At 52.3% G+C, this 26,872-nt stretch overlaps 5 protein-coding genes and 1 non-coding gene across 6 annotated transcripts; 3 read left to right on the forward strand and 3 right to left on the reverse strand.

Annotated features, from left to right (window-relative positions):
• Positions 1-510: 510 nt before the first annotated feature.
• FUM1 (fumarase fum1) lies at positions 511-1,979 on the forward strand (the record flags this gene model as incomplete). Its single annotated transcript, XM_053197063.2, has 2 exons — positions 511-1,733; positions 1,790-1,979. 2 exons carry the CDS (start codon positions 511-513, stop codon positions 1,977-1,979), a joined length of 1,413 nt encoding a protein of 470 aa, XP_053045552.2.
• A 5,936-nt stretch (positions 1,980-7,915) lies between these two features.
• On the forward strand, positions 7,916-8,596 carry N0V96_010475 (uncharacterized protein; the record flags this gene model as incomplete). The annotated part of the gene is made up of 1 exon (XM_053197064.2): positions 7,916-8,596. One exon carries the CDS (start codon positions 7,916-7,918, stop codon positions 8,594-8,596), a length of 681 nt encoding a protein of 226 aa, XP_053045553.2.
• Positions 8,597-10,875: 2,279 nt separating this feature from the next.
• N0V96_010476 (uncharacterized protein) lies at positions 10,876-11,505 on the reverse strand (the record flags this gene model as incomplete). The annotated part of the gene is made up of 2 exons (XM_065758962.1): positions 10,876-10,915; positions 10,964-11,505. The coding sequence occupies 2 exons, from the start codon at positions 11,503-11,505 to the stop codon at positions 10,876-10,878; spliced, it is 582 nt and encodes a 193-aa protein (XP_065612485.1).
• Positions 11,506-18,957: 7,452 nt separating this feature from the next.
• On the forward strand, positions 18,958-20,330 carry GPI2 (glycosylphosphatidylinositol anchor biosynthesis; the record flags this gene model as incomplete). The annotated part of the gene is made up of 2 exons (XM_065758963.1): positions 18,958-19,017; positions 19,041-20,330. The coding sequence occupies 2 exons, from the start codon at positions 18,958-18,960 to the stop codon at positions 20,328-20,330; spliced, it is 1,350 nt and encodes a 449-aa protein (XP_065612486.1).
• A 5,229-nt stretch (positions 20,331-25,559) lies between these two features.
• Positions 25,560-25,640, reverse strand: N0V96_010478. Its single transcript has one exon. It is a non-coding gene; the product is annotated as a tRNA-Gly (tRNA).
• A 520-nt stretch (positions 25,641-26,160) lies between these two features.
• On the reverse strand, positions 26,161-26,792 carry UBC35 (Ubiquitin-conjugating enzyme E2 35; the record flags this gene model as incomplete). The annotated part of the gene is made up of 4 exons (XM_053197068.2): positions 26,161-26,339; positions 26,406-26,537; positions 26,591-26,679; positions 26,740-26,792. The coding sequence occupies 4 exons, from the start codon at positions 26,790-26,792 to the stop codon at positions 26,161-26,163; spliced, it is 453 nt and encodes a 150-aa protein (XP_053045557.1).
• Between the last annotated feature and the right edge of the window lie 80 nt (positions 26,793-26,872).

The raw sequence follows: 26,872 nt of genomic DNA on the forward strand, positions 1-26,872 counted from the left end.
ACAATCAAGCTCCACAGTGTCAGAGCTCCCCCCAACGGAACGAACTCGGAGGTGATGGAACTCCTGTTAATTATTGAGCCGGCAAAAACGAGACCTTTTTTTTTTCTCCTTTCTCTTGTCCTTGGAGATCTTTTTGGCTGATCTGGCAATAACTTCACGTACTCCTTCTCATCACCCATCGAGGTCTTCAAAGCTTCAATTGGCTCCGTATAAGCTAGGAATTGCGACTTAGACCGCTGTTTCTACTCTCCAAGACCCTTTCTCCAACTACCAACAGAGAAAAAAACGCCCGCCATGCTTCGATCGGCACCAGCTCGTCGCGCCGCTTCCGGCCTGGCGAACACACGGCTTACCGTTATGCCGAGGACATGCGCAAAGAGCCTCTCCACATGCTCGACCCGATACACCTCCTCTTCCCCCGCAGCTATTTACCCCGCGACGAACTCCAGATCAGCAAACCTCACCAGCCCTTTCTCCCTCCAGAGAAGCATTCACACCACTGCTCCCAGAATGGCCGAAACCCGTACCGAGAGCGATGCCTTTGGCGAGATCCAGGTCCCCGCGGACAAGTACTGGGGCGCTCAGACTGAGCGTTCCCTCGAGAACTTCAAGATCAACCAGCCCCAGGATCGCATGCCGCCCCCGATCGTCAAGGCCTTTGGTATTCTCAAGGGCGCTGCCGCCACCGTCAACATGCGCTACGGCCTTGACGAGAAGATTGGCAAGGCCATCCAGCAGGCTGCTGCTGAGGTCGCCGAGGGCAAGCTCCTCGACCACTTCCCCCTCGTCGTCTGGCAGACCGGCTCCGGCACCCAGTCCAACATGAACGCCAACGAGGTCATCTCCAACCGCGCTATCGAGATCCTCGGCGGTGTCAAGGGCAGCAAGAAGCCCGTCCACCCCAACGACCACGTCAACCGTTCCGCCTCCTCCAACGACACCTTCCCCACCGTCATGCACATCGCCGCCGTCCTCGAGATCGAGCAGGAGCTTATCCCCTCCCTCAAGAGCCTCCGCGATGCGCTCCAGAAGAAGGTTGACGAGTTCGACGCCAAGCAGATTATCAAGATTGGCCGCACCCACTTGCAGGATGCTACTCCCCTGACCCTCGGCCAGGAGTTCTCCGGATACGTCGCCCAGCTCAGCCAGAGCATCAAGAGAGTCGAGTCCTCCCTGCCCGACCTGCGCCAGCTCGCCCAGGGTGGTACCGCCGTCGGTACCGGCATCAACACCTTCCAGGGCTTCGCTGAGGGCATCGCCGAGGAGGTCTCCAAGATGACCGGCACCAAGTTCGAGACCGCCCCCAACAAGTTCGAGGCCCTCGCCGCCCACGACGCCATCGTCCAGGCCCACGGCTCCCTCAACACCCTCGCCGCCTCCCTCTCCAAGATCGCCCAGGACATCCGCTACCTCGGCAGTGGTCCCCGCTGCGGTCTTGGTGAGCTCAACCTCCCCGAGAACGAGCCCGGCAGCTCCATCATGCCCGGCAAGGTCAACCCTACCCAGTGCGAGGCTCTCACCATGGTCTGCGCCCAGGTTATGGGTAACCACGTCGCCACCACCATTGGCGGCATGAACGGCCAGTTCGAGCTCAACGTCTACAAGCCCCTGGTCATCCGCAACCTTCTCCACAGCGTTCGCATCCTCTCCGACGGCATGCGCTCCTTTGAGAAGAACCTTGTCGTCGGCCTCCAGGCCAACGAGGAAAAGATTGCCAGCATCATGAAGGAGTCGTAAGTTACCATTATTGTCTATAAGATTATGTCTTTGCTTGCTAACAAGCCAACAGCCTCATGTTGGTCACCACCCTCAACCCCAAGATCGGCTACGACATGGCCTCCAAGGTCGCCAAGAACGCCCACAAGAAGGGTCTCACCCTCAAGGAGTCCGCCCTCGAGCTCAACGCCCTCTCCGAGGAGGACTTTGACAAGCTCGTCCGCCCCGAGCTCATGATCGGTCCCAGCGCTTACAAGCAGTAGAAGCGGCACACTGGAGATCGGTCGTGTTAAATGATGTTGTTGTTACTTGTTGATATAACGTGGAGAGCTAACCCCAAAACCCACCAAACCCTCCCCCTCCCACGCCTTGTGTAAAACTACCTACCTTGCGTAACGATATCCTGTTACCTGTGAAAAGGGAAACAATGCGGTCTTGAGCGATCCGTGTTTGTAGAATTGAAATCATAAAACAAAAAAAAAGAAAACATTTTCAAAATCGCTTGTTTTTGCACAGAATGGGAGGAGCATGTCGTCTTTTTGATGACCCCGCCATTTCACATGTGATGTAATCCCGTACCCCGCACATCGCGCAACCGCGCGCCGCATGGCTGTCAAGAAGCTGTCTCACCGTTCGGATGGGAGGGTTCATCTCGCATGCGTGAGCTTGAGCGCAGCACCGTCTCAACAATTTTCCAGACGACGTGTGTCGTTGGCGGAAGTTCAGGTGTGTAAGGTAGAGTACAGAGTATGCATGGTCTTAAGCGGTCATGACCTGACGCAAACGGGGGCCAACACTGAGGGCTACTTTTTTGAGGTGTATTTCTTGTAAGTGACCGTGAGACACACTCCCAGGGAGTTTGTTTGCCAATAAATCGAGTCGCGAGGTCATAAGAATTTGAAGATAGTGGTGGACGTCGGGTTTGAGTTTCGTGATACCATACGAGTTGCCGAATCGAGACGGGTTTTGGTCTGGTCCAGTGATGCCATTGGCTGAGCGGAAACACAGGGCCGGGAACCACAAGAAACAGAAAGATCCGCCACCAGCACGTTCTTGCTCACTTTTATCATCACTGGACCACAAAGTTTACGCAGAGAGTTATGTTGAGAGGAATGATAGCTAAGAAGAGGAATCGCGGCAAGGCGTGTGGTGATGAAGAAAAAGGCGACCCTACGAAGATCATAGAGATTGAGAATTAGGTAGAATAGAAAAGATGAGACCTTCATGTTGACGAAGCAATAAAATCAACTGCTCCTTGTATCGCTTCTAGAGGTATGCCAATCTTGAGGAGGTCCCCCTGCGTCAAATGTTGTTGTTTCAAGAAGTACCATGCCGTGTCCGCAGGCCACCGAAATGCTGAAGGTTTCGGAGGACTAGAGATGAGAATATTCGGATCGACCATTACTTCCTCAATCAAGTATTGAAGCATTGTTACTGACCCTCCGCATGCTGCAGCTCCCAGCGTGCTGCCATAAATTCCCCCATCCGAACTGTTCGCGTCGTAGCCCAGCTCTTCAATTAGGACTCGACTGCATTTTGCTGCCCCTCGATAAGCTGCTTTATCCAGGGCCGTTCCGTTATTGTCCGTCCATTTTGTTGTATCAAGTCCATGTTTCAGAAATAATATCAGCGCCTCATCTGCGTCATATCGGAAAACAGACTTGAGACAGCACATGAATCCGCCGCTTTGGCAGGGAAGATTTGGGTCCGCTTTCCAATCCAACAACGTTGAAAAAATCTCGGTGTAGTCGTAATTTTCGATGACGCGACATAGAGGCGTGTGTTCTCCGTTCAAGTTTGGGTCGATTCCCCTCGAAAGAAGTAGTTTGACGGTAGTAAGATGGCCTTGGAGACAGGCGGCATGTAGTGCAGAGGAGCCTCTGCGATAGGTCATGACATGGTTCAGAGTGTTGATCTCTGCCCCATGATCAATGAGAAATGAACAAATCTCATCGTATCCGTGCCAAGCAGCCATTAACAGCAAATTTCGTCCCCCGTCATTTGCTTGAGTGAGATCATACCCAAGTCGGTGCAGATGATCTAGTAAGTCAAGAGACCCTAATTCGCAGGCTGCAAAGACAGGATTGTCCCATGGCTGCATATCCTCATGGTCATGCACCAACCACCTTCTCCTCAGAGCCCCCTTTTCATCAAGGGCTGTTTGGTGTCGAAAGCTCGAAGTATCGGCAACATCACTAAGGCCCAGACAGTAACCCAGAATACCCGAGATTTCCTTTGTTTCGGGACGTCGTTTGTATATTCTCCCAACAGACCTTGACCAGTATTTGTGGGCATATTCGGAGAAAGCGACGCTCATGCTATCTTTCGCGGTCTCTTCAGGAAGATCTTGTTCTTTTGGTAAAGATGCATGTAGGAATAACAGCGCTGCAACGTACAATTCACTGCTGTCAGTCCAGTAGCTGAGCTTAGTGTCGAAAAAATTCTGCGATTGAGGCATGTGCAAATTCCCATCGGGAGTTCCATGTGTCTTCGATCATCAGATGACGGCATATATTGCCTAATTCTGTCTCTGTAATGATTTCTTCCTCCAAAGTAGGGTTGAGCTGCTCATGTGTCTGACAGAATGGCAGTCTAACAACATGGAGAAGAGCCAGTGTCTCTAACGGAAACTCGGCCCATTTGACCCACATGGCGACTCTCATGAGAATCTCCAATGCGTGGCCGTCTTGCCGGGAACAGATCTCTTCGTAAGAGGCCACGAGGCCCTCCGGAAGCTGCTTGAGTCGGTGCTTCACATCGATCTCTGTATTCAATGGCTCCAACTGATCCCATTGCAGCTGGACCCATTTGAACCTGGTCAGACAGCGAATGTCAATAGCTGTTTCTGATGTTTGTAGCTGTAGAAAAATTACTCACATTCCACCATGTTTCTCGAGAAGAGTCTTTCTTACGAGCTCCTGTACACTCTGTCTCTTCCAAACAGGGCTAAGACCGACTTGGCTGAGCTTAAGGTCAATGTATTTCTCGATGTCCTTTTGGTTATCCAGAGTGCTGATCTGGATGCAAGGCGACGCTTTCAACAGCTCAAGTATATCGGTCTCCGGGCGACTAGATATGAAGACTTTGACGGGCCGGTCAGAGTCTTTGACAAACTTTCGAAAGAAGCTCACAATTTGTATTCTCGAGCTCTGATCGCATTCGTTCGGAGCATCCAGCACTAGAATAGATCGTGGGTACGTGTTGACCAAGTCGCGTACGAATCGTTCGCATTCGGATATTTCTAAGCTTCGTCGAGATGCCGCAGCGTCTTTGCAAAACACGAGAAGCTTCTTGTGCCATCGGTCGCGGTGGCGTGACACCGTCAAGAGCTGCACAATGTAGCTGCTGAGAATGGATTTAATCTCTTTCCGACCAGCTAGTGAGCGATCGCAATGAAAGTGAGCAAATCCTTCATCGTTCTGTGATGATCCTAAAACATCGCCAGGACGAGACCGATAGCGATCAATTACTTTAGAAGTCAGGAAAGACTTTCCAGCTCCCACTATTTTCTGTTTATCAGCACTGATTCCCACAACAAGGAGAATGTTTGACGTACCTTGACCGTTGAGCCATAAGATTGATAACGAGCTTGGCTCTTCCCACGCAAGGAAGCCCGGATGCTTTACAAGCCACTCGCAGGTGCCCTCGGTCCTCAATTCTTTCTTTGCAACATGGATCCCATCGACTTTGACGTCACTTATGTAGTTCATGGCATATTCTCTGTCTTGCCTTTCCATTCCCTCGAAACAATCTAGAAGCTGCAATACCCTATCGTCGATGCGTCGCAGAGGGCTGTGAAGACTTTGCAACAGCTCGAGATTTCTCTCTGTTGACTCACAAACGCAAGTTTCTACGTTCTTATAGACTTCGTTCTCCGCGTCTGTCAGGTCTGATAACATCGATTCCGCATGGTTTGGATCAGTGAGAGCCGCGACAAATTGCGTTGCCCAGGATTCTTGTCCATCAAGCTGAGTGGATGTCGAAGCTAGTAAGTCTAGTGAGGATCTGTACAGCTCAATGATAGAGTCCCTTAGGAGCCTTCTCGAGGATTCTGTCAAAGCCCCGCTAGAAAGGCCGTACACAGAGTCGTATATCTGACCCCGCCTGACAATACTGAGAATGCGGTCGGCGGCACCAAAAGCAGCGGTGCTTTGTTCGACTCGACTTGTTTCCGCCTTTGCGAGTTAGCAAACTTCGAGAGTTATTGGGCCTGCTTGAATGATTTTACCTTCAGGAGCACTCTGAGTGCCGACCACACCGGTGAAACCGGCGCAGGGGCGAATGGTATGGCAATGTCGCCGATCATAGTTACCCAGGCCACGACACGGTTCGCGTAGTCCCTCCACAAGATATTTCGTCCCCCAATTTTCAAGCCTGAACTGGCGTCGTGGCATTTCTCTTCACTTTGCCTAACCAGTTTCTTCAACTCTTGGACTTGAATGGTACCGGAGCGATTGATACCGAACTTTCCCATCCAAGACTTGGTGTCTTTGTGAACTTTGTTGAGCGCCTCATGCCACAGGTCGACTGAGGTGTTTTCTGCAACCATGACCGGCTGATGCTTGGCTAGCTGAGTGTCTGATAAGGGCGCTCCAACATGAGCTTCGGTAGACTCTCTGGTGTGTTTGCTCCCGGTGTCTGCGTTTCCAGCACCTACTTGTCCGGACGAGATTGGACCCGCCATGCCATTCGAGACGGAATCATTGGCAGACTTCACCGGCGCCTCTAACTTTGGGTTGCTTGTTGGGGCTGGCTTTGACGGCGGTCCTGTTGAGATGGGCGTTTTCTTCTTTGATCCGAGACCGAAGCAAGAGATCAAGGCAGAAATGCAGCCGGGCTTGGCGTCCTCGGAGGGGTTGATTTCTGTCATTGCGAATCCCTGTCGGACAAAGATTCAGATGGACCGATTGCATTCATAAGGGCTCTCACTGCTGACTCGGGATCGAGAGTGGCTGCCCTAGAGCTGCAATGAGCACTGTGTCGAGTGGTACATCCAGTACGTGAGGCTTTGGCAGCAGAAACTCAAAGAGTAGGTTACGATCGGGATGAGAGGTCTGTCGTGTACCACGCCTCTGAGCGAATACATTACCCGAAAGACAGACGTGGCATGGAGGCGAGGGGATGAAAAGAGTCTGGGTCGTGTGATAGCTCTGGGTACTGCTAATAGCCCAAAAATATATTCGGTTAGAAGAGTGGTCATGAGGCATCCGTACGTGCAGGTTGCAGCACTTGCCTGCATCATCACACGAAGTTGCCGTCCAATGATTGATTGTACGAGAAGCCATCGACCCATATGTTTCCTGCCGATAATCACAATCTTGGATAGCGGCTTGCGAGTATATATACGCGACTATCAGTTGCTCTTTTAGAGTCGTTTCATAGGCGAAAGTAGCTGTTTCTTCCCAGAAAGTGGTGTTCCTAAAAGATGCGTACCAAAAGAGATGGGTCAGGAGGGGTTGGGTGGTGACCAGGGTTCATATCTGTCGACCACTTGTAGGTGTTTGCAGTGGTTGGTAGTCTGAATCGGAGTCGATGAGGCAGATGAGCCTCACTACGCTTTACTAACGCCCATGATCGCTGATTTAGAGGCAAAGACTTCATTCTTGGCGGAGGAATCCTGATATTACACCATGATGACCTCTGCGTTTTCATGGAGCACCTTGGTGGACCGAGTGATGTCGAGACAAAGCACAACCCTTTACTAGCGATGATGGTCGGGTTGTCCTTCGCCCTCAGATTTCGAGAAGAACATATAAAAGCTAGTAAACGATACCATCTTGCCATAGCTACTTCGTACTAACACGTGCTTTTCGTTTCACACTGAAGTCAGTTTTTGAACAAGAGATGCAGCTGAACCCGTGTAATTGACAGAAATTTGTCATGAATGGAAAGGAAGTTTTGAAAAGACCGCTTCCTTCCCTGAAATGCCACAAACCATGCCCCCATCTATCAAACTAAAGGAAAGGGCTTTAAGGTCATCGAAACTTGACGCTGCCCAGTCATGAACATTGCTAACCGACAAAATATCAAACTTCAGTTCCTCGACCTTTCTCCGATACTTCAGACATAGATATAAGTCAAGCCAAGTTTTTGGAACCCATCCCAGATTCCTAATCATTTCATTCCACCTTCCACCAACCTCAAATTATTAAGAACATAATCTAACATAAGCCAAACCTCACTACTCATCACTTACAAAATGGCATCCAAAATCAACCTCGCCATCCAGCGACTCGCTATGCCCACATTCATGGCCACAATCACCTCAGCTACCAGACTCGGCACCCAACAGTCGCGTCTCCTGTCAACCACCGCAGCCCTGAACAAGAGGCGTGCCCCCTCCGAGTACCGCTGCTCCATAAGCAGAGCCCGCGAGGAACGCAATACGCTCACCAAACCAAAGCCAAGCGCCTTCACATGGCCTCGTTGGACGAGCGGGAACGAAAGCGTCAGATCTAGCCTCCTCAGTAGAACTCATCCCCTAAGAGCCAAGGCTCCCAACCCAAGCGCCAACAAAGTCAACAAGACGGAGCCGATGCAGAGCGCAATCATCCCCGCGTCTCCCATAAAGATGTCCGACCTCAAGGACAGGATTTCCAGCGGCTATAACGGAACACTCAAGATGGCAACGAAAGTCAACGCCGTTCCCGTCATGTGGAAAGTCGCCGGTCTGACGACCCTCGCCTCCCTCGGCACCTACGGCGCCATCGGGCAATACCAGGCCATGTTGGAGGCAGAGGCCAAGAAGAAGAGAATCGCAGAGGAAAACGAGGCCTGGAGAAGATACAAACAGGAACTGTGGGAGCAAGGGCATTCCATGTCGCCTGGATCGGGCGTACTCAACGATGGATCGTATCCATTTGCGTTGTTTTACCACTAGTAAGGCACGCGTGGGGTGGCTGAGTTGAGATATGAGCAAGTATGAAGAGGCGCCGGACCAGATATTCAGATTGGTGTGCAGTAATTCCATCGTTACTGTATTAAATATTACAAAATTGTAGTTTCACTTGCACGCCTTACGATTTGTAAGTCTCGTGTAGGGTCAATGACTGTCATCCATCCTGTTCTAGGCCTACAATATCAAGAGAGTATACGATGGGTTTAGCATTGAGCCTCATCTCATGACTTGGCTAAGTCTTAGACCGATGTCGTCAAAGTCAAAGTAAAAGGCATCCCCTCTACTACGATTCCAAGCAGTTGCGATGTAAATAGGGCTTGACGTATGTCGGTAACCCGGTCTTCTCTTTATACTTTATCCCGCAGATGTTGCCTGGTTCATCTCCTCGATGTATCAAGCAAGGGACTATCAAGGCGCAGGTTATTTTCTCATTCACTAGCCTGCCATCTTATTCACCTCACAGCCAAACCCGTCGCCTTTTCCCCTGAGGACGATCACGACTCGACGTAACTACCAGCGGCCATGTCAAATGATTACCTGAACTTGCTATTCACTACAGGATTACCCTTTACCACTCACCCCGAGACCTGTCTCATTCACCCTTCACCCACCAAATGGCACCCAACCGTATCTCACTCCACCCATCGTCACCAACCACAACAAAACGACGATGCCTTGACCAAAAGGTAATCCAAAAACATACAACACCAGGTATTCGCTGGTCGTCACCGACCCAACTACTAATCCGGCCCTCATTGGCTTATCTATGGGAGAGCGGACGGGATCCCGAGTTTTCCAATGGGTATGGTCGTATGTGGCTGTCAGGTGAAGGGGAGAAGCTCATATCGTGAGATTTTTGGGGGGTTATGGGCGGGTGGCCGACACAACAACTCAAGAAAACCTGACTATTAATTGCCTTGAAGACTTCGAGAGGAATTCCACATTGTTAGTTACATTTGAAAAATTGGGAGCGAAGTTGTGGTGCTGGGGCAAAGACCGGGGAGCTCTCTAATACGGCCGCATGAGGGGTGTCGTGATGATGGCTTACGGTTCACGCTTTGGACGGACACGGCACCAGTTTTATTTCGCGTTCTCCACCGTTGCCGGACTTATGTAAGTGAGTTAAAAGAAATGATAAGAAAAAAAGAGACGCGTGTACGAGCTTGTAGTATCGCAAGCGCGCTTCAACCTCTAGGAACGGGTCTGGTAGTTCGTACCTTGGAGCATCATCGCGTTGCAATGTTTGAGCCGCATTACCGAGGCGGAACTCAAATCCCGGGTTCGTCAACAACACGCACAAGAACGTGAACGTATTCATTCTAGTGTTGATTCCGTATCAAGTAATTCGACTGCAAAGATGGCTTAAAGCTACTTGTCAACCCGGGAGGTGGGGGGAGTAGTCGATGGCGGATCACGGCACTTCGGCAACATTGCTATAAGGTAGACGGGCCGCAATAGCCGCTATCTCATCACCATTTACCTCATCAGACGCCGGGAACGTAGGCCGGAGCACTCCATCTGACTGCGCGAGAAGGTCGGTAGTTGGTTATACTTCAACTCCAATTGTTTGCGTGTGCAATTCCAAGAATACTGGCATTCTGGCATTTGAGGTGGTATTCGAGGTGCAGATATGGTGCAGACATGGTATCTTGGAATCTCTCCTGTGCCCTCAGCAACTCTTGTCCAGAGCATTCTTCAACCGTGCCTCATACTTTGAAGTTGGAAAAACCTTCCCCATCAAGGTAGGTTGCAAGACTTCGGATTGAGTAGATCAGTCCGTCCATGCTCGGAGATTCTGGGTCATCTTCGGTTTTCAGCCAACTCACCGACGCCGTCTCAAACCCAGAGCCGCCTCCCTTTCTGTCGGGAAGTTCTTCCAACATTGATACGATGCCCCAAGTCCTCTCCTTCCCGCACTCAAAGTCCACAGAGCCGAAAGGGTACAGATAGGTTGATTGTTTATGAATTTTTATTGGCTTTGTTCTTTTTTTTAATCATGCCGTTAACCAGCGCCGCGCTCAATACTAGCAAGAAGATGGTATCGCAATGTCTAGTGATCACATTAAAATAGTCCGTGAGTCCTGAGACTCGTTGGTTTTGTTGTTTTCGTTTTTCTTTTTCGTTTCCCTTCCTGGGTTCAACCATCCCATTAGATCATGGTCTCGGTTCCTCGGCATCCTGCTCCTCCTCATCGTGATAAGGCATTGAGTCACATCGAAATGATGGTGTCTTGCATGCCTTCTCGTCCACCTCTAGCCGGATCACTCCTTGCGGATCATAGTGCTGGCGTACTCTGCATTTCTTGTTAGTCGATTGCACGTTGCAAGTTGTCATTGCAGATGAACTCACCCTTGGAAGGTAGTACCGACAAACTCCAGCACCAAAAGGACGAGAACCAGAGCGATCACAGCCCCGAGAACAATCAGATCGGGGTGCTGCTCAAAGATCCTCATCGTCGGCCGGGTGATGTGCTTCCAACACGGCAAACGACTAGAAGGCAAGAGCTCCGCCAGACCATCCTTGAGCGACATTGGCGTGATCGTCTCGGGGGTTCCGTCGCCCACAACGTCCACCACTCTGTCCTTTCCGTGAGGTGCCGGGTGCCTTGACAGGGACTGGAGGTAGCTGGTCTTCAGGGGCCGCGGTGCAGCGAGGACGATTGACGGGGGCATGTCCTCGGATGGTGTTACTGGCTCGTTGTTGAACTCGGTTTCGATGTCATAGACGTCAGAGACGGGTCGTGTGCGGTGCATGGACACGCGCGTTACCCTCGTTAGACGACGTGCTTCGGTCTTGACGTGTGAGACCATATCTGAAATGGTTGATGGAACGGGAGCAGCCAAGCCGAACTGGGTGAAACCCAGGGCGAAGAGTAGTGATGAAGGCTTCATTTTGTCGGTAATTATGTTTGGCAATAGGTGATTGTGGCGTGTACAAGAATTGGTGTTTTACTGCGCGAAAAGATGCCGTCTTTGTCGTCGTGCCTTTTCTCAATTCTGGTTTTAAAGGGCTTGGATGAGATTCAGGGATGCTCGTCTGGTGATCTATGCCCCGCGGTGATTGTCGACGTCGAAGTAAATCCAGCCACAAAAGAGAACCTCCGGGTTCCTTTCCTGTTTGTCTTTCCTCCAACGAAGTAGATCGTCTGAGTTGGTGCAACTAGCCTATTGACTTGTGCTGGACGTAGACTCCAATTACTACTGCGTCTGTAACGATTCCACCAATGTTCTCAAGCCAAGGCGGTATTCGGCAAGTTATAATGACTGTGAACTACCAGTGGTGGATGTGGTAATTCAAGGTGGAGGGCAGTGGTGTTGTATTGAGATGCTTGAAAGGATGCGGGGTGTGCCGAGACGTGAAGGGATATATCTCCAGGTCTGGGCAAGCCAATTTATTAGAGGAAAAGAGATCCGGTGACAGCGGCAGAGCAACCAGAGACAGGTCGAGGCGCGAAACCGAGCGCAGAAAAAGTCAGCGTAATGGAGGGTGGGAAAGCTCGCAGGCGAGTGAAACAAAACAAGTAACGGGCTCTGGTGTGTTCCCAAGTTGTGAGGAATGAAGAAGATGGGACGGGGCGACTAATGGGAGAGGTGTGAGACCCGGGTGCAGCGAGGAGGAGCGGAAGGATAGACGGCTGAGAGCAGAACGGAAGAGGTAGGTGTTCGTGGGATTTGACGTGCCAAGGCGAGCGAGGTCTGATAGTAATATAGGAAGAATAAGAGACACCCTCGACTCGTCCGGAGTGAGGAGAGATGGGGTCTGATCAGAAATGGGACTGGGTATCCGTGATTAGCTGCAAGTATGTTTGTGCAGGAGACAAGAGGCATGGGGCGGGTGAGGTGGTAATGTTATTATGTATGATCCAGAGCAGAGAGACAGAGAGAAAGGAGAGCAAACCCAACCTTTTACGCATTGGGATTAACATGACATTAGCCTCACCCAAGACGGCGGCGTTTCTGTTCGCACCTTTTTGCCCTCGCTCCGTCTTCTTTCGAGAGAGACCTAGCCAGCCCACTGCAGCCAGCCATCAAGGGCCCAGGGCCATGCTCGTCCTCCTTGTCCCCGTCTCTCTCGGATCCCCTCTGGTCTGTTCTCTGCTTTCCCTCACAAAAAGCGGGTGCTGGGGGACCGGCCGCTGTCCCCCCCCCCCCCCCCCCCCTCTGCCTTCGGGCGGCAGGCCAGGACCAGGATCTAGGCTCAGCCAGGGATGCAGGGATAGTCTGGACCCTGTGGGCTGCGGTGCACCCTGTTTAATGCAGCAAGTGGGTGTCTCGATTCAAACATGGTCGGCCGCAAGCTTCTTTTCTCTCCTGGACCTCGCCAGGGCCTGTCCTGTCCATTCGTACCACAGCATAGCAGCATGCCTACACTACTGTGGTGAGGAGGTGCGCCCAGGATCGTTTGTCTTTAAGCTCCGGCCCCCAGTATGAAGAAGCAAGGGCGACTGGCGAGTGATTTGCTGCTGCACTCTCTCCGAAATGGACAGATTGAATGGGATGGGCACGCACGGAACGGCAACAGTAGCGGCACACTCAAATGATGACTGACTCTGAAGGCCTGTAACAAGAACGAGGAGAGAGCCTGCCGAGTAGCCGATCTCGAGCGCTCTGTTCTGGCGATCTTCGTTTCTTTGCATAGAGTTGATAGGCCGCCGGGCCTTGCGGCTCTGGTTCTTGTCTGCATTCTTTTCGGTACCCGGTTTGCTCGGCCCCCTCCATCATCCATCATCGGTGAAAAATGGAAAAGTGAGATGCGACATGGAGAGCCACCTCGAGCACGACTCCATAACCATGAGCAACTCGGTTTCCAAATCTTTTCTCCTGTATCCCGATTTAGGATCGAACGACGAGGTTGCAAGTTGGAGACAAGGTGGACGCGGGGGGTGAGCTGGATCGTCTGCACTACCACCTCGCCCAAACCCAAAAGGCGCGTTAGTTGGCGGGTTACTGCGTAGCAGGCAGGCAGGTTTGGTGAGGTCCCCTGGATTTTCCCTTCCGTTGCGGATTGCCCATGCATTTCGGGGCTTCTGCAGGCCATAGGTAGGGCACCCACCCACACGACTGTGGCCAGGGATGGTCATTGTTTGCACGGGCAGCTTAAGGGGCCGCGGGATTCGAGGGACGCGAGAATATGGAGAAGGAGAGACAGTCAGACTTGAATGCGAGAAAGAGAATGCCCAACAACCTGGCAGAATCCCAGAGGCTCCAGAGTGCAAGTAACGAGGACGCAACCCTGGCCAGTAGATCTCTTGTGTCACGGCCGAAAGCCGGACGGGGGGTTCCATGCGCAGATTTGGTTGTCGACCGAGGTTGAGAAGAGACGAAAGACACGAAAGACGAAAAAGGCGCCTCCCTATGGAGTCTGTATGGATTCCAATTGGCATGTCAGGGGAAAGACTCGACGATTGCCGTCACAGGCTGCGGGAGTGAAGCCAGGTTGTCAAGTCAAGCTTCCACTCCGTTGTCTCGTCTAATTTTGCCAATGGTTGGAAGAGGGAGGGGACAGGCAGGAGAAGTGCAGGAAAGTAACATCGTGAGAGAATGAATAAAGCAAGCTATTGAAGCTGAGAATGCAAGCCCGCATCTGCTCTGCGCCTGCGTCTGGTCAGCCCAACTTCTGTACAAAAGTAACAAAAGTAAGTAGTGTAAGCGATGCCCCCATCGGGACGGCGCATTGGCCGATTGTGTGCTGTGATTCGTGGGTGCGCTTTTCCAGCTGTGCTTCCCCCAATGATTCCCACCTTCCCTGCAATAGTTTCTATCTAGGCTGCAGCTTCTCTCGCAAGCACATCACCTTAAGGTAATTACTGGCAGGACCGATGCTTACCTTCCATACTTACCCAGCTTACCTTAGGTATTAGGCGAGGTAGGTAGGTACCCGATGGATGTACTTTGTAGTTTGTACCTGGGTCTGTCCGAATATTCGTACTGGAGGAAGGGATTTCCCTTTCCCACTCCTCACATCTCACGGCGCCACAGAATCAAAAGGAAGAGAATCAAGCTTTCCTCGAGTGATCCCTCGCAGCTTGGCCAACCACCAGTGTCCCCGTCTGGATCCTCTGGGCCCCTCAGCTCTCATTTCCCACCTTCTGCCCGTCCACAAGTGCCAACGGGAGCACGTGGGCAAAGCTGACCCTGTGCGAGTCTTGACTCTCGACTTTTCTCAAGACATGGCAGCGATCAAAGAACACTAGGAGCCTTGCCTTTCTTGGCGATTCTAAGACGTACGAGAGAGCGAATCACATAATACCACCCCCCGTCACCACCGGACTTCCTACAGTGTCCTCTCTCCAGCTCCTTGACTCTCGAGTCTTTGCACCAAAATACCGGTATCGCCGCCTCCAGCCACGGCCCACCGGCACCCATGCCATTGAATCTCGCGGACAGAACAGAAACGACCAGCAAAAGCGAATAGAAATAGTGTAAAGAAGACAAGCACGCAAACCATCCCCCCTGCTCTGCCGCAGCTGAAGGAAATTTCCGTCATCTACCGAGACCACAGAGATGAAGAAGACGGAACCCAGTCGACCATTTTCTTCCAAGCCACGATAATGGACGCTGACTATTCGGTCTATTTTTCCTCCATGGTCCCCAGGTAATAGACTAATGGCCCATATTCACGGCACGCTTTCCCACGGAAATGGGTCCATGGAATTGCGCACGGCACGCAGGATCCCGCCTCTCCTCTACGGATAAAGCTATGGACTATAGCGCACTTTACACCTGCCTGTCCGCGGTCGCCGTCCTTGTCGATGGCCTACTCAGCGAATCATTCATCACCTTGGATCGTATGCCGATGGCCCCTGTCGATTTGGCGTGTCTAGGATGCTTAGTCAAGCCTCTGTCCAGCCAGCCAGTTCTCACGATGCTTGGCGCTTCCGTGGCTGCAGACCTCGTACAGACGAAATTGCACCCAGCTGCGCCCTATGCCACGGATATGCACGCAGCACGCCGCACACAACGGCCATTCGACCAGCGCCAAGACACTGCCTCTTCCAAGAAATGAAGGGAGCAAGTCAGCAACACTTCGCCCGTCAGCAATGGTCTTCTCAGTTCATGCAATCATCGAGTTGCTCCGGGGCTGGTACGGCAAAAGTTCCAAATTGACTTACACTCTACCAACGCCAGAGACACCATCATGACAACACCAGCCAACGCCTAATGCGACGGTTTCTCTGTCCAATGCCAGGTGGGAATTGGCGCCAAAGGCAAATCGCAGCTGGCGAACCCAAGCAATGGATCTACGCCATGGATCCACTGATTAGCGCTCTGGTTCCATTGCTTGGACTTTCTTTTTTGGAATCACCACACCACAGGCGCGGCAGATGCCGACATAGCTTATGCCAGCCGCTATCAAATAGTGTGCACATTCGCCATTTTGGTTGCAATGTGGTGACTGAAGACACCGCGGAGCTGTCTCTCTTGTTTGGGAACATCGCCGGCTCGTCGCCAGGGTCACAATCACAGGGTGACCGCAACCAAACGGAGCAAGCATTGACGAAGGAGAAACATGAAATCCCCGTCCTGGGAAGTTGGAGCCTGCCTCCTGGGGAGTTTTGCGACAGTTTGGACTGTTTCGTTCCATTGCAACCGAGGCCCACATCGGCAGCAGCTGCGAAACCCGCTTCTTCTTGCCCTTCATGGTGAGGTTGTCTGAACGTCAAAACGGTTTCAACAGATGCTCTCAGACCAGCCCACCGTCCATGGGCACGCAAAAGCACGGGATGCCATGGGAATGAGACTTTGATGGACCCCGAACCCGCATACCTCTTGCTTTGCCAAGCCCGTCCGGCAAGACTTGCAACAGGAAGGCAACGTTTTTAACCAAGGAGGTCGAGCCGAATTGTCGCACATCGCCCGCTTGTTGATGTCATGTTGCTCTCGTGCCTGGGTTTGGAGGAAAGGGGAAAATGGATCGTCGATGCCAGCCCCGACTCACCCAGAATCGTCCCATCGAGCTGATGGTGAGGCTATTCGCACTAGTACCGCCGAAACGTCAGTAACTCGAGCCCCTTGGACCAGAGTCAGATCTGAGCAGCGCCCACTGCCTAGCCACCTAGCATCGCCCAGCAAAAGGCAGCGTAGGAGCTCTTCCGGTCGGCCCGCTAAAGTTCCAAAATAAGCAGTCCCTTCCAGGCGAACTTTCAGTCTTCACAGTGCACACAGGGCATGCCTGCCATCGCTGCAGCCTGCCACATTTCCGGTCTAGTCCCTGTAGGGCGCGCCGAAGAGTCTGGACCACAGGACCTCGACCATGCCAACGTGGAGGGGCGCATGGCACGGGAAGGGGCCCAGAAAATTGGTAACAGCACAAAAGGGGGACGGGCGATGGACAGCGTGACAGCCTACCTGTATCCGTATGGATCTGAGGATTGCCAACGAGCACACGACCACTAAACCACCAAAGCGATGCAGGACAATGTCGCCATTGACTGGCTATGGGTGGACGGGAATACCTATCCATTCAGCCCTTAGGAACGCAGCATGAGGGTCGATTCCCCAGTAAGACAGCCAATCAGCCAGGGGACAAGCAACGAACAAGCTTTGTGCCGGTGCGGGCCTCCCTGCAGAGAAATTCGGGGCCATCTAGGCAGAGAGAAATGAGACTGCCCGGCTTCAAAATGCTTCTGGAATTGCTCTTCGTATTCCCCCGGGCACAAGGGTTTGGCGGGGAACGGTGTTGCCGGTGGTACCCTTTGAGCAGAGGCAGGCGGTGCAAAAGATGGCGAGGTGGAACACCGTAAAGAGGCCCCGTTTCTCTCGGAAATCGGGCACCTGTCGTACGGATGCTAGTGCACCGCTAGCCTCGTGGTCAGGTCACTACCTACTGCACAGTAGGTGTGGTGTCGTTGGACTGGTGTTGGACCATGGTGGTGGTGTTGAGAATCCGGGGCGTGGGATGCCGCGGGTCGCGATTCTGGAGGTATTCTGATGCATTACTAACAGTGATGCCTGATGTCTTGCATCGCCACGGAAAGTTAGGAACGACGACAGCTCCCTTTTTGGAGGTCCATGGGTCATGGACGCGCAAGCTACCGTGGTATTTGGGTTTCCAGGAGGATGGGAAAGTCTCCGAATACTGGGTTGTCATGTGTCGAGAAAGGGGCCGCGGATCGCAAGTGGTTCATGACGGGAGCTGCGTGTCCATGACAGCGTCATGAAGAAGACGGTTAACTTGGTTTTAGCTTCTGGGTAAGGCGAACGCGGACGCCGACGCGGATGTAGACGCAATCCGTGGCAGGGTTGTAGTAGGCATGCATCTATTCCTTCCCATGATCTATCCACGATCTGTCCACGCATCCATGAAGCTTAGACTACTGCGGGCGATGCTTTGGATAACAATCTTTACCTTTGTGAGTTCGGTGATGGTTCCGAGACTCTACTAGGTGCGGACGCAGTACGGAACTATAGATAGCCTACTCGGACAGAAGAAAGAATTAAGCTTGGGGTAGCAACTGTGGTTGGACGGACGGGATATTTTCCCAGAGTTACTACCCTCCTTTTTGATATGATCTCGGAGCGATAGCAATGCGCAGCATATGCAGCATTCAGAATCCAGACGCAGCAGTAGACATACCTTTCCTTTGCTGGACTGCGGAAGGCGCTTCTTTCGGCCACCGATCAGTCTAACTATCTTTCGTATGCATTTTTTTTTTTTCCTTTCCTTTAAAGTTACCGAATCCAGCGACTTGGTCCGGGCGACGCACCCTTGTCGAAATCGACTGACTCGGCCAACCTTCCCCACCAATGTCCTTTCCCCGTCCGTGCACGCACCCTTTTTTTGTGTCGTCCTTGACTCCTTCCCAAAGTGCCCCCCCTGGCGTGGCCTGGCCCCCCTTGGCACTTTCTTTCACTTCCTCTGCCACCACTGCCACTGCCTTCCTGGCGCGCAATTCTCCGTGGCTCCAATCAACTTGGTCTCCAGCCTTGCGCCGACTTCAGTGCATTCGCGATCGCGAGGCTGAGAAAGGTCTCGGTCAAGCGCCTCAAACCGCCATCACCAATACGCCCCATTGAGTCCTCGTACTCTTGTCGTTCCTTTACATTGAGGCCCTCAAGGGCAAGCCGCGCCTCATGTCCCCTACAACACCAACGGACTTTGGCTCCTTCCCCCGCCCTCACCCGCTCCTCCACCCTCCCGACGGCCCTCAGCACCGGCACCACAAACAGCAGCACGAACAACAGCACCACAAACTTCCACCAGCAGCGCCAGGGACCGATCCCGCCTCGCCCCCGAAGATGCCTTCTTAGCAACATCCCCGCCGCGACGACCCGTGCCCTCCTTCCCCGATGTCTCCTCCCTCGGCGCAGACCACCGCGCCGCCCGTGCCCGCCTCCGTCACAATGCCGCCTCCGCCTCCGCCTCCGCCGTCGCGGGAAGCCACCGCTCCCGCTCCCGCAGAAGTCGCAAGCGGACCTGGAAGAAGCTCATGTGGGTGAAGCAGAGCTATCCGGACAACTACACGGACCAAAACACCTTTCTCGAGAGCCTCCAGCGCAATCCGCGCCTGCAGCCCTACGACTTTTGGCCCCTCGTCGCCGATTCGACGGTGATTGTCCAGCACGTCTGCTCCGTCATCCTCTTCATCGTCTGCTTCGTCCTCATATCCCAGGAGCGCGTGTCGCCCGTGTCCATTGTGTCGTTCAGCAGCATGGCGACATTTCTGGGTTGGCTGTTGTGGGAGCGCTGGGAGGCCGACGAGGAGCGCAAGGAACTGGGTCTGGCGGGCGGCGGCAGCAGCAGCGCGACGGCCGCGGGGCGGAGGTTGGAGCCGAGTCGGAGGACGGGGAGCATGAGGCAGCGGAGCCCGCCGCTGCATGACGATGGTGGTGCCGCCGCGGCTTCGTCTACGGCTACGACGGCCACGAGCTCCGCGACGAATCTGTCTAGTACTGCTGGCGCCGAGCGGCCTCGTCTGGCGCGGCACTCGCATTCTGCCTCCGCGAGCTCCCTTATCTCTTCTACGTCAGCAACCTCGCAGTCCGTCTACCGCCGCTACAGCCAAGAAGTTGGTAGTAGCATGCCCCTCCCGCGGCGGTCCTCCTTCCCCTTACCCGGCGACGACAACAGCCGTCTCAACCAGCGCCTCAGCACCGTCAAGAGCGCTATTCTCATCTACTCGACCCTTCTCGGGCTCTCTCCAATCCTCAAATCCCTCACAAAGTCGACCTCGAGCGACAGTATCTGGGCCATGTCCTTCTGGCTCCTGACCATCAACATCTTCTTCTTTGACTACTCGGGCGGCGTCCGCGTCAACATCCCCGCCTCGCTGTCCACCAACGCCGCACTCATGGCCTCGACGGTACTCGCTTCGCGGCTGCCGTCCACGGGCCAGGTCTTCAGCCTCACGCTCTTCAGCATCGAGGTGTTTGGGCTCTTCCCCGTATTTCGGCGGTACGCGCGCCACCGGAGCTGGGGCTACCACTATGCCATGACAGTATTTCTCGTCCTTGGCGCGGGTGCCGGTGTCGGGGTTATCGTGGGTGACAATGGCGGTGGTGTTGCTGCTGGTGGTTGTGCCGGTATGGGCATATCCTGCTGGCCTTGGAAGGGCGCCGTCGCGGGCATGGTTGTCAGCGTGCTCATCTCCGCGATTGCCATGGGCGGGTGTAGTTGGTGGCTGATTGGGTTGCAAAAGTACAAGAATGAGATTTATGGGCCGTGGGATCCGGCGAGGCCTATTATTATGAGTCGACGGCTTTGGGATGACGGGTAGGGTCAGGTAGTAGGCATTTATGAGTAGTAATGTAGTGTAAAGTAATTCGATGAAGAGATGTTCTGAAAAGTTTGGATTACGGTATTTGCGGAGAAGTGATCTTTCTTTACTATGTGGTACTGGCTAATGGGTGTACTACTGGAGTCTATGGCTTCGCGAGATATTGCAGCTCTGGGAGCTCCTCGTCGCCACCCTCTGACTTTGCTTCTGCGGCGTTGCGAGGTGGGCTACTATCCGACGCCGATTCTCCTTCTCCCACCTCCTCGGTCCATGGACCTTTACTCGACTTCCTGGGGAACCAGATGTCCCATAAACGCCGCAAAATGAAACAGGCCACGATCCCGAGACAAATTTCGTAGAGAAGTTGGGTGACAGAGTTGGAAATATCCTCCTTGGTGCTGCCTCCGCCGCCGTCGTATTAATCATCATCATCACCAGTGAATATGGTCTCGCCGGCCTCGGACCTTCTCTCCAGTTCGATGAGGACCTTGCCTCTACTTTTCATACGCTCCCCGATGACCTTCAGGGCTTCGAGGTGAGATAGGAGCCGTTGACGCTCTCGGTGATGAGAAAGATTTCCCGTGCACTTGTTGACATGATTCGTTCTGTCTATCACTTCCTCCGTGAGAATGTCAAGGGCATCTACTTGTGATTTGTACCGTTGCACCTGTCGGGAGAGCTCCTTTTTGTCTTCCTCGTCTTTGAGCTTTTTTGCGTCGAGGGACGTTGTTGTTGATGATGAGGATGCTCTTCGCTGTGGCAATGTAGATTGGAAGGCTGATGTGAAACTCGCGGATGCTGCTGTTGTCGGTATGATCTTTGGCCATGGACATTGGTGTGCGAGCGAGAAGAGTGGTTTCGGTCGCGATGTGCACAGGGACCGTCGCGGAGGCTGTAGCGGATGTACCTGTCAATGTCGGGGTGTACGACCTTGGCGCGGAGAGTTGATGTGTGTGAGAAGAGACGGGTCTGTGGTAGTGCTGTGGTTGTGGTTGTGAAGGGTGATGGTCTTGTGATTGTTCCAGGGAGTTGCCTCTGGAGAGTGTGAAAGAGGCTTCGAGAAGCCATTGTTGCGGTTGTTATGTGATAGTGATTATTGTTTTGGTTCGGTTTTGTTCGGTTTGTGGTTGAACTTGTCGAGGATGATGTCTGATATGTTACTTGCGAGGAAAGATTTTGTGGTCATGAGGATGTTAAAGTATGTGACGGAGTTGGTATGAGCCTGAGGCTATTGAGATGGTCGTCAAGGTTTTTGGTATACCTTGATAACACGAGAGTCATCCCTTTAATATTACTCAATTTTGCCGCCATTAATATTTCTACCGTATCATGTAGTGAAACTTTGTATCACAAACTGTACGGATATGATTTTGCTTTGTTTCTAGTTCTGTGTGAACGAGTGTGATTTCGTGGCTCCCATAAAGTCTCGCAGTGTTACATGAGGTTTTGATCCATCTATACATGGAAGGGCGATGAAGAGAAGTCGAGGACCTTGCCAACCCTACCAAAGATACGGATGTTATGGAAATGGGAAGAAGGCGGGAGCGGAAGCGGGACTCGACGACCTATCTCCGAATGGTCTTGTCTCGTGGTTTAGAAGGGGAACCTTTCGCCTTCAAATGAATTCATAGTTGATATCGTGTGAGTAATGCTACTGAAGATATCAATCCCAAGCTACACCGGCATCTTGAACCGTCAATATCTTCAAAGGCTAGCACCATCAACGATCAACACCATGTTCAACACCATCCTACAAGCAACACCGCGGCTTTCCAGCCACCTGGATACTAGCAGAATGATCTTGCCTCAACTCCAGGCTCAATCCAGAACCGCACGAACTCTAGATCTACTCAACCGCCGCCCAATGAACGCCACCCAGTCCCTCACAACCCCTACCTCATCAGCACAAGATATCCTCAAGTCCTCCATTAGTGACAACCAAAGCAGATTCGGAAGCCCCCACCAGGACAACCCATTTCAAGGCTTCATGAAGGGTTCAAGAAAGACCAAGATGTCCTACCGGTATGAGGCACCCACGAGGAAAACCGGACAACAAGCAACATCGCCGACCACCTCCAAGTCATCTGCATCATCCTTTGGGGGTTTCAGAAGTCTATTCACGCATGTTGCTGTGATCCTCGACAACCCCAGAGAATATGCAATCAACCGATGGACGGATCGGGTGGTGGAGATTTATAAGCCGCCTACAGACCAGAGTGAGATTTTGAAACGTCTTCAAGCTGTGGAAAGGCGTCAGGAACTTCATTCGTATATGGCATACTGCGTTGTTAGTGGGTTTGTGCTCGCGACTGCTCTTTCGATTCTTGTGGCGTTTGCTGCCAGCGAGATCAGAGACAAGAGAAATAGGAGAAACAATGAAGGTGGATCTAGGCAAAAGACGGAGAAGCTTTCTACGGGGCATTGAGATGGTCATGTAGGAAGCTCATGCGAAGGTAGTTGGGAGATGACTTGAAAATATATTGGGCGAACTGGCAGAGGGGATCATGGATTGAGCGTGTAACAACGCTAGAGTGCAGAATAGATACCCTACAATATCATTAAGACGATCAACTCCCGCCTCGTTTCAACCACGAGGCGGTGCAGAGACTCTGATAACAAGTAGAAAAACATGTGACCAGATGTCTAGTGCTTACACCAATATTACTTTGTTCGCTGAACTACGTACATGCCAACATGCAGGTCATGTGGCTGTGACACATACCTACCTGCTTGGAAAACAAAGCGTGCAGCCTGATTTGCGAACTCTTAATTATTCCTTCACCTCCTTATTTGACTTGACTGTGCACTTCCTAAACCTAAACCATACACCAATTGATCCAACCTCTTCTGCTCTATTGCATCATCTTCGAACTATGACGGCGTCACGGGCGGACTACCAGTACTAAGCTCTTTCAACAATCGACTTCATACGCCTCCTCAGCATCTCGCGAGGCGACAATCATCCTCATGGACTATGCCTCTCGCTCAAGGAGGTCAGCTTGGATGATGAACCGATCTTTGCCGCGCTGTCTTATACTTGGCAGCTACCCAAGTATGGCAACTCTGAACAGACACAGGAGCCAGGGCCAGGAAGGACGTTTGAGATGGCCTGCGACGGCAGATCGATAGAAATATCTGAGAATCTATTCAACTTCCTCCGTACCATTCTCGAGTTCCGATGCCCAGCAAAGGATGGTGCGGATGAACCTTCCTCCACGACTCCAAAGTGTCCGCCCAAAGTCAAGTCTGCGCTGGAAACAATGCCACTATGGATAGACGCGTTCTGCATCGACCAGACTAATAACGAGGAGAAGAAACATCAAGTGCTCCTTATCCACCGCATCTACAGTGCCGCACAGAATGTTCTTGTGTGGCTGGGGCTATCGGAGCCTGATCCGGAGGTCCAGTGGATTCGCGACAAGTTCATCCCTCGTCTATCTCAGGCGCTGAGGAAGCCGGAGTCTGTGAGGACTCAATTATACAAGGACCCTTACTGCAGCAAACCTGAAGTTCTCGATCTTTTGGGGCCCGACACATGTTCCAGATGGGGAACGTCGTGATTCATTCTTGCAAAGTTCCTCAAGGAAAGCCGTTGGTTCGATCGCGGTTGGGTTGTTCAGGAAGTTGCTTTGGCAGATCCAGCTCAAACCCATATCATGTGTGGAAAAGTTGTCTTGAATTGGAAGCGCCTCGGGGCATTCGTGCATTTTCTCCATGAGTCTCGATGGAGCCACTCCCTTGAAACACACATCGAACGGTCGTTCGAACATATTGAAGTATTCACCGACGTTCAAGCTCTGAGCATGCCGCAAAGTCTAAGCAGTAGACATCTTGGCATTGGAGGCGGTCTACACAAGATCAACGGAGTCCGCAATCTGCTAAGCGAACTTCTGCTCTACACAGAAATCGGAAGCTGGAGCATGAGATCGGAGCCCGCATGGCTCGCATGTGCCAGTGTCATCATTTCCACTCTCCGCTCCTTTCACTTTGGAGATGACCGCGATCATATCCACGGGAGCCTGGGCACGCTCTCGATGCTTCTACCCCAAGGATTTCCGAGCCCCATCATTCCTGACTACGATCAAACCGTGGAGGATGTCTTCGCATTTGTCGCTGCGTGCTTTCTTGAACGGCTTCCATTACTATCAGAACTCAGACATGTTGGAAAGGAGAAGACCCGCCGCTACACTGCCTTACCATCGTGGGTACCTGATTATTCGGTACCGAATGCGTCGAAAACGGATCGCCACACACGATATGGGGGACTACCTCGAACCGGGGTAACTCTCAAGGTCCTCGGACGGTGCGAGGGAGAAATATGGTGTCGCGAACTGAGAAGGCCATCTGTTATCGGACAAAAGCTTGTTTTGCATGGTATGAGGATGGGTACGATACTGAGCAAAGTCCATGAGCACTTTGCCCCAGAGTCTAGCTACGAGATGGCATTGACGATGGTTGGTTATTTCTGAACCAGACCATTTGAGCCTCTCTGTCAACCTCAATTGAACCTGTGGGACAGATTAGCAGCAGCAGTTCTGAACGAATGTTTAGAGCTATACGCATTGCATCTAGAGCCACTTTTGTCCGATTGCGGCCTTGATAAGTCACACCGGGTCGAATATTACGTCCCGGGACAGCGAGAGTTTGTGCATACACGACTTAACGGGTCCGAGGCGGGACATTTCATCCGCAGAGAGATCTATGCGTGGGTTGAGCGGTTCCAGATTCTTGGCTTCCCTCGTTTCCCTTGTTTATGCGTAGACCAACAAGTCTGGGAAGAGCTTGATAACGAATGTTTCTATCGTACTTCTCGACAGGCTTTCGGGCTGGGCTCTCATTTTGCAGCGGAGCATGATCAAATTTGGTTCGCAGGAGGTGCTTCTGTTCCTTTCATTCTGCGAGAAGTTACACCTGCCCAGAATACTGGCAAAGGGGGTACCCAAGCTCGAGTATTCCGCTACATTGGAGACATCGAGCTCTCTGATTTCGATGTCTACTCTAGCGAGTTGACTTCTGTGCGCCACATACAAGAAAGAATACGAGGAGATCAACATTATATAAAGTAGGAGTCGGAGTGTCAACCCCTCGATTCAAACAAGTGGAATAAGAACATAAACTAATCATTTCCGACTTACCTGGCCCCATTTCCGAGCCAGACAGATAGATATATGATACAAGACCTTTAGACATCTGTTATCAGGAGCAGGATAGAGCAAAAGCAAAAGAGAATGCGTCGAGGGGGAATCGAACCCCCGGCTCCCCGACGCTGCTGGATGGCAACGGAGAATTTTACCACTAAACCATCGACGCTTTCTGATATTCCATCATCATAGGTTATACTTAAACCATTGATTGATGGTTTCGTCGATCAATCTCAAGAAGAGATGCGCTTCCTCACTGGATTATGTCGGCTTGTGACTAAGAGGATATCCCGTCTTCGTCAAGACTTGCAGCCAAAGGGATTGCTTCAGCCTGAAGTCAGATCACGCACACTAATCTCACAAGTGCACCATGCAATGAAAGAAATCCTTCTCATTGTGGAAAGTCGTAAGGGCATAATGCATGGGTCCTCCCGTGAAACCAGAAAAGCTGACCGCAATGCCATATCTCAAGATTGCAACTCCAGGTCCTGAAACGTCCAAATCAGCCTCCGTTCTACAAAGTCAAAGACAGCAGGAGGGCTGTGTCGTCTTTGCAGCATCCGCCTAAAACTCGGTCTAGGGAAAGTGTGTTTGCATTGGCTTCTGCCGTAGCCGTTCCTCCACGCGCCGTCGTCTGCCTTTTCCTCCAAAGCGCAGCATAGCCTCCCGGTTCTCCAGTGTTTCCTCCTCTATTTGGGCACAGCGAACTTCGTGGTCCACTCTTTGGCCGTCGCGATGGCGGCCTGCTCGTCCTCCTTCCAGCTCTTCGCGACGTCGGCGGCGAGGGGGTCATCGGGGTTGGGGGCGCCGAGGAGGGCCTGGATTGACAGAAGAATAGTGCGGATCTGAAGGGCAGGGGACCAGTTGTCTAAACGAAGGTTTCTTTGTCAGCCATCCTGCGCCAAAACTCCATTGTTCATGGACCGCTACTCACTCTTCAGAACATCGAGGCAGATGCGGCCCAGCTTGTCGACATTGGGGTGGAAGATCTTGGTGAGGAAGCGAATCTTGGGGGGAGTCATGGGGTAGTCGTCGGGAAGGAAGAGCTCGAGCTTGAAGACACCGCCTGTAATACCTATTAGTTCTTTCCAGTCAAGTTTCCGTGAATATATTGCGCACCTTCATACGGAGATTGTGTAGGTCCGTGAATTTCGACATCAAAGTAGCGGAGGTTGTCCTCGTGAGGGACGGCACTGATTCCGGGTACCCTTTGAGGCGGTCTTTGTTAGCAGAACATCGAGATGTTGCTAGCTAGGCAAGGAACCTACGGCTCAGCCATGAGACGCTCCGTCTCCTTGACAATACGCTTAGGCAAAGCCATGCTGGGCGACAAACGCTCTGGAGATTGTTCAAGGGTGAGGGAGGACAGGAATGGTGTCTGAGCTTCCTCTAGAAACCGAA

The sequence above is a fragment of the Colletotrichum fioriniae genome (genome assembly GCF_027942845.1).
Source record: "Colletotrichum fioriniae strain IMI 355084 chromosome Unknown scaffold_14, whole genome shotgun sequence".
NCBI lineage: Eukaryota > Fungi > Ascomycota > Sordariomycetes > Glomerellales > Glomerellaceae > Colletotrichum > Colletotrichum fioriniae.